This window comes from Cyrtonyx montezumae, unplaced genomic scaffold (assembly GCF_038088225.1).
Source record: "Cyrtonyx montezumae isolate F1298 unplaced genomic scaffold, pur_monq_1.0 scaffold_10, whole genome shotgun sequence".
NCBI classification, from domain to species: domain Eukaryota; kingdom Metazoa; phylum Chordata; class Aves; order Galliformes; family Odontophoridae; genus Cyrtonyx; species Cyrtonyx montezumae.
Window position 1 is genome coordinate 9729942 of NW_027071826.1, and position 6125 is coordinate 9736066.

At 55.5% G+C, this 6125-nt stretch overlaps 1 protein-coding gene across 1 annotated transcript; it reads left to right on the forward strand.

Annotated features, from left to right (window-relative positions):
• The first annotated feature begins 3252 nt into the window (after nt 1-3252).
• ANKRD9 (ankyrin repeat domain 9) lies at nt 3253-4640 on the forward strand. The gene is made up of 2 exons (XM_065749698.1): nt 3253-3334; nt 3437-4640. Exon 2 carries the CDS (start codon nt 3447-3449, stop codon nt 4365-4367), a length of 921 nt encoding a protein of 306 aa, XP_065605770.1. The 5' UTR covers nt 3253-3334; nt 3437-3446; the 3' UTR covers nt 4368-4640.
• Nucleotides 4641-6125: the final 1485 nt, after the last annotated feature.

Here is a 6125-nt window from a genome sequence, read left to right on the forward strand (position 1 = left end):
TGGGGCCCCCTGATAACCGCAAGTTTCATCTGAGCCTGTTATAGCACGTTATAAATAGAGGATCCTGCTTGTTTGGGAACCGGCAAGAAGCAGGCGGTGGGTTCTGCTGCAAATAGCGCCTGGATCTGGTGCGGGCAGGCTGGCTTGAGGCAGGGACAACAGCAGTGAAGGCGAGAAGGTCCCCAGGCAGGAGCAGGCACGGGCATCAGCAGAGTCCTGCTCACTGCTGCTGGAAGCACTGCAGGGGCGGCCTAGGCCTGCCTGGAGCCTTGCAAATCAGCACATGTGAACAATCACATACACAAACAGATGCTCCTGCAGTGGCTTCAGGCAGGTTCATGGTATACAATGCAGAAAGCGAGCGACTTGTCGGTTCGTTCCCTGCAGCTCTATTCCCAGGGAACCACAGGGCTACAGATTCACCCTGAGTTAAAACAACCACCCACTCAGAGCAATTCCCCACTGGAAAGGCATCTTCATTGCAAAATGATACATCCTTTTTCTAACCTTTGAATATGATTGATTTATTCTTTTTTTTTTTTTCAGGTGCAGAGAGAAATGCCTGGCACGATGTCAGTAGGCAGCACCACACACCACAGGTGCTCTTTCCAAAAGCGGAGCACTAAATGCCAGCAAAGCACCAGCTGGGTGCTGCCAAGGTAGCAGAGACAGGCTGTATTTGGGACAAAGGAGGCAGGAGCTCGACCTCCCCCGGCCTTTGGCTTTAGCTGTGCCAAGGCCGGGCTGCTCTATCATTACGATAAGGGTAATCCTTTTAGGCAAACACATCAAACAAATAGTCATTCATGATTGCAGACTTTGTCTAGGCAAATGTAACCCCAGGATAAAAATGTGCTGAGCACACAGTCCTGTGGCACAGACACTGACCAGGGGCACGCTGGGGGCCCTTGTGCCCCAAGACCCTGTGCAGGGCTGACAGAAGCTCAGGGCAATGCCTGGAAGTGCCCCAGAACCGCCCCAGAACACATTCGCCCTCCTTCGCCTTCACTCCTCGCACAGAAGAGGACAGATGACTCTTATGTCAGGCTGTTTTGATTCTATATTTATGTCCTGCCTTAGGCTCACAATGTTCAGCTCAGATGCAATCCAGTCTGGTCATATTAATACAGCTGGGATAATATTTTTAACAAGCAGCATCAAGCTGAAGGCCACAGCCATTGGTGGACGCCAGGAGCCTGCAGACCCCGCTCCCTTACACAACAGAGCTCCCCAAAAGGCACCCGACCCCTTTGGACTTCAAAGGGATAGGCACTCTTATAAGTTCTCCCCCTCACGACAGATTGGATTAAATTAAATCTGCTGTGGTTCTGTGCTGGTTTCAGAAAGAATGAACATGGCTCACTTATCACAGGTGACAAAATCAAGGAGAAGTCTCTAACCCAGCCTAAAAGGACACCCATGGCCTGTGATCACCCCTGAGCACCTGATACTGCAGATAGACATGGAGGACCACCTCCTCCTCAAGATGGCTTAAAAATAATGGGTTTCAAGGCCTGACACGTATTCTACCAAAGAATCCCCATCCAGCCAGGCTGATGTCTGGGAGCAGCCTGCTTTTGTGTCATGACCTTCACCTCAGGGCTGAGAGAGATGTGCCCTGGCCAGAAAAGGAGGCTTTGTGCTGTGCTCAGGTTCCCAAGTGCTCCCAGGATGCAAGTTTTTGGAAGGGTGTTGCATCAGCTCGGTGGCAGCCAGGAAGTAAAGGTAATAAAAGGCAGCTTGCTCACCATGCTGTTCCTGATGCAGATTTTCTTTCATACTGTGGGTCAAAAAGAAGCTGACCCCATGCTATTGGTGTAGTAACCGGGCCAGGGTTACGGGGCTTCAGACCCTGTAGCAATGACTCACACCAAGCCAAGCTGGGAAGCAGAGCAGCACACAGGAGTGAGAAGGTGATTTTAGGCTGAAGGGAAGGAGCCATGGTTGATGCTCTTGGCAGAGAGCCCAGGGCCAGAAGCGGGGCTGTGGCAGCCACAGCCATGGCACATACACAGGCTGCCAGGAGGAGGACCAGCAGAGGGGGTGTTCTGCAGAGGGGATGCTGCTGGGAGGTCACTGATGCACCCACACTGGGAAGGGGCCACACTGCATGTGCACTGTCCCTGCTGACCCCTTGCCTGCTGCTTCTCCCCCAAGATGTTGAAGTTCCACCAGGTGGGGCGCCAGGTTTCCACCTGAGTTGCTGACAGAGCCTCCAGAGGCTTAAAGCAAACCTGCAGCTCTGCTGCCCCGGAGCTGCGGCCTGGGAGCTGTGTCCAAACGCCACTGAACTTTGGTCCTCAGCCCACCTGCAATAGGTGAAGCACCAAACTATCTCAGTAAGCCTGACATCTGCATCGTTCAGCCTGTTCAGAGCGCAGGGATGCAATAATCGCCCTTTTTTTAATCTCCTGCCCAAGAGCAATGCTAAACATTAACTATGTTCTACACCGTGGTTCACATTGGCTATTCTGATATTGCCCTTAATGATCCTCACAGCTGTGCCCATTAAGCCACTGTACACTGCGTGTTCCTTGCGAAAACCACACAGCTTTCCCCTTTGGGTCTTGGGGCAGTGAGTGTCCCCACGGTGCCCCCTGGATGCAGAAACGGAGCGAGGAGCGGGAGCTGCAAGAGGGGCTGTCAGAGGGCCACACAGCACCGCGGTTGTGCCGACGGAGCGATCTGCCATGTGCCAAGGAACCTGCGATAAGCCCTCTCATAGCCAGATAAGTAATACGATCAGTTACTTAATCCAAAGCGATTAAACCCAGGCGGGACTGCAAACAAACAAGCCTCGTCTGCGGCTCCGCGCGTAAAACACACATCGTCATAAAACTAAAACCGTCCCGGGATATCAGGTTCGGTCACTGCGGGCCGCATCAGGGCAAGCGTCGCGCTTTACCCCCGAAGCGGCTGCGGTTGCCACGGCCGGGGTCGCGCCCTGCGATCGCACGTGGGTGCGGGCAGACACCCGCGGAGCGCGCGGAGCGCACAGCCCGGCCCCCCGGCACCGCGCACCCGGCACCGGGCACCCGGCGCCCGCCCCGCCCCGCTCCCGGCACTCGGCGCGGCCGCCCAAGTTTCTTGGAACTTTGCCTCCCGTGACGCACGCGGTGGTGCAGCGCCCCGTCCTCTCCCCGCAGCCAATGGGCGCTCGGGGGGGCCGGGGCGGCCGCCAATAGGCGGCGGACGGACAGTTCCCGGGTCCTGACCGACCTTCACCGCCCGGAGCGGGCGGGGGGGGGGGGGGGGGTGGGGATAAAAGGCCCCGGCGGCGCCGCGCCGCGTTCCGGCCCCTCCGCGACGCGCCGGCACGGAGATCGGCGGCGAGGTGAGCGCGGCGCGGGGCCGGGAAAACGGGGCTTGGGAGGGGTCCCGCGCGGCGTGGGGTCGGAGGGAAGGGGGCGGTCCTCACGGCGCTCCGCTCCCGCAGGTCGGCGCCGATGCGGTCTCCGCTCGCCGGGCCGGGAGGAAGCCCCCCCGCCATGCCCTGGAGCGTGCGGTGGGTCGGCGGCTCGGGCGCCCAGTCGCAGAAGCAGTGCAAGAAGTCGTCCTTCGCCTTCTACCAAGCGGTACGCGACCTGCTGCCCGTCTGGTTCCTGGAGGACATGCGGACCATGGAGGTCTTCCACTGGGAGGACGGGGGCAAGGTGAGCCTCTACTCGCCCTCCGAGGCGCTGCTGTACGCCCTGGTGCACGACCACCAGCCCTACGCCCGGCACCTGCTGGCTAAGTTCCCGCAGAGCGCGCTGGCCGTGCCCAGCCAGAGCTTCTGCTGCTGCCAGGCCTCGGCCCCGCACCTGGCCATGGCCGTCCGCTACAACCGCGTCCGCGTCCTCTTCCGCATCCTCAAGGCCGTGCAGGCCTTCCCGCCGGCCGAGCGGGCCGCCCACCTGGACCGCCGGGGCTGCAGCCGCGTGGAGGGGGGCAAGACAGCCCTGCACCTGGCCTGCGAGCTGGTGCGGCCCGAGTGCCTGCTGCTGCTGCTGGGACATGGCGCGTCGCCCTGCCTGCGTGATGGCGTGGGCAACACCCCGCTGGACACACTGCTGCAGCAGGTTAACCAAGCGCCGGCGGCCGACATGCGCGCCAAGCTGCTCTGCCTCGACTGCCTCTTCCTCTTCGTGCCTCAGGACTTGCGGTTTGCCATGAAGCAACAGCTGCTGGACAACCCACAGCAGTGGCAGGACTTGCTGGGGGAGAGCCGGTTCCAGTGCCTGGTGGGCCTGGCTCCCCCGTCGCTGTTTGTTGGAGCCATGCGTGTCTTGATCAGGACCATTGCACCCGAGCACTTCCCAGAGGCTCTGGACGATCTGCCTCTGCCGCACTTCCTAAAGCCTTTGGACTTGAAGCTGGAGAGCTAGAGGGGCCTCCTGCCCACCTGGCAGAAAGACTTCTGCTGGAAATGTCCTGGCGTGCGAAGCTGCCCCCCGCGGCAGCCAAGTACCTGTTTTAATTGGAACTGTCTTTTTTAAAGCAATTGTATCTGGCACTTTACAGTATATTTTATTTAAAGATCCTCGTGGTGAGGTGAGGTCTCTACCACGTTTTATGAAAGCGTTATACGCCCTGTACAAATGGATATGGGGGAAGAATATATTTGTAAATATGTCTAAATAAACTAGCAGCAGGTACGATCCAAAGTATCAGTCAAACAGCTGAAAGCTCCAAAATGGCACGTGCCTGCTGAGAACACACGGGGGGACTATCTGCTAGTTAGGATTTCCCTGTTACATAAGCTGAGCAGTCCTGGAACAGGATGACTCCTTTTTAGCAGCTCTCCTAATACATCTTGGCAGGGATACAGGCTTTTTTTTTTTTTTAAGGCACAGATGAAAACTTCCTAATCTCATACACAAAACCAGAGAGAAGACACACTATTAAAACCTCCTTAAACAAAGCTGGCAGGGATATGCAGCTGAGGCAATTGTCTCATAAAACAGGCACAAATAGCGGTTGGCTTCCTTGCAGTGTTCTTTCTGTTCCTTGGGGAGAGCCATGCTGAGGGCAGGAGCGGAGCAAAGCTGGCCAGAGTTGTTCCTTGCCCCCACAGGAGCCAGGACCAGCAAGCCCTCTGTGCCTGCTGCAGGGTGAAGTGCCCTTGCTTCAGGGCAATGAGAAGGCTGGCATGGGGTGTGCAGGAGGGCCAGCCTCTGCCTGCCTTCTCTCCTCAGTGGGATTTACTTGGATGTGGCAATCTGGCAGCTTTTCATGTGGATTCCAGCTTCCCATGCCTGTCCCCAGGAAGAGGTAATGGCTTTGGTTCAGATATCTCTTAGAGGATGCTCCAAGGTACATGAAACATCCTCACAGCTTTTTCCAGATGGAAAACTCCTCTAGGGGCAAGGTCCTGCTGCAAAGCTTATGTTCTGAGCAAAGGGTGCAGCATTAAGTTATTTGCTCTGCAACCTTTACTCTGCACAATCCTGAGCAGCCGTGCTGCTTGGCTCCTGTAAAACTGGCACTGCCCCTGCTGCTCTGTGGGAGTGAGCTGTGCTGGCTCCACCATTTCCAGGACAGGGAGTGATTTGCCACTTGAACTATTTTAGCACCGTAGTTCCCTTCAAGATCATCACAAAACTGATCCACTGAGAGGCACGAGGCCATGTTCAAATCAAATTTCTTTATTCATAAGTTCATCTCTGCTAGAAAAATAAATCACAAAGGAGTAACTGCCAGTGCCTCATTCTCCAGCAGAAGAGCGGTTTTTCATCTTTAAAAACACCTCCATGCTGCACATACACTAAAAGATTAGCCATACCTCTGAAATTTGAGATGTAATGAAGAAGATTGCTATTCTTAAACTGATGGCGCTGAAAATGTTTCCTAGAAGAGCAAGTGTTCCTTGGGAAACCAAGGAATTCAGGCCCCATGTTGGAAAGCACATTACTGTTCTCTTCAGCTACCCTGTTGATGATAAAAAATATATATATAGAAATCCAAAGAACTTAATGAAAAAACAAATCCATGTTGTTAAATTTTTCATCTGCGTACATTTTCTCCAGTGCTTTTGGAATAAGGCTGTGGAACTATTCCAAGTCCAATGAAAAGTGCAGCAGTCAGGGCTGACTTGCACAGGGGACATGTCTTGAGGTCAGGGAGGAGAAAGAGAAGGGGGGGCT

Bases quoted from the DNA above. Each gene is read 5' to 3' on its own strand.
- ANKRD9 (XM_065749698.1), top strand. From the start codon at position 3,447: ATGCGGTCTCCGCTCGCCGGGCCGGGAGGAAGCCCCCCCGCCATGCCC.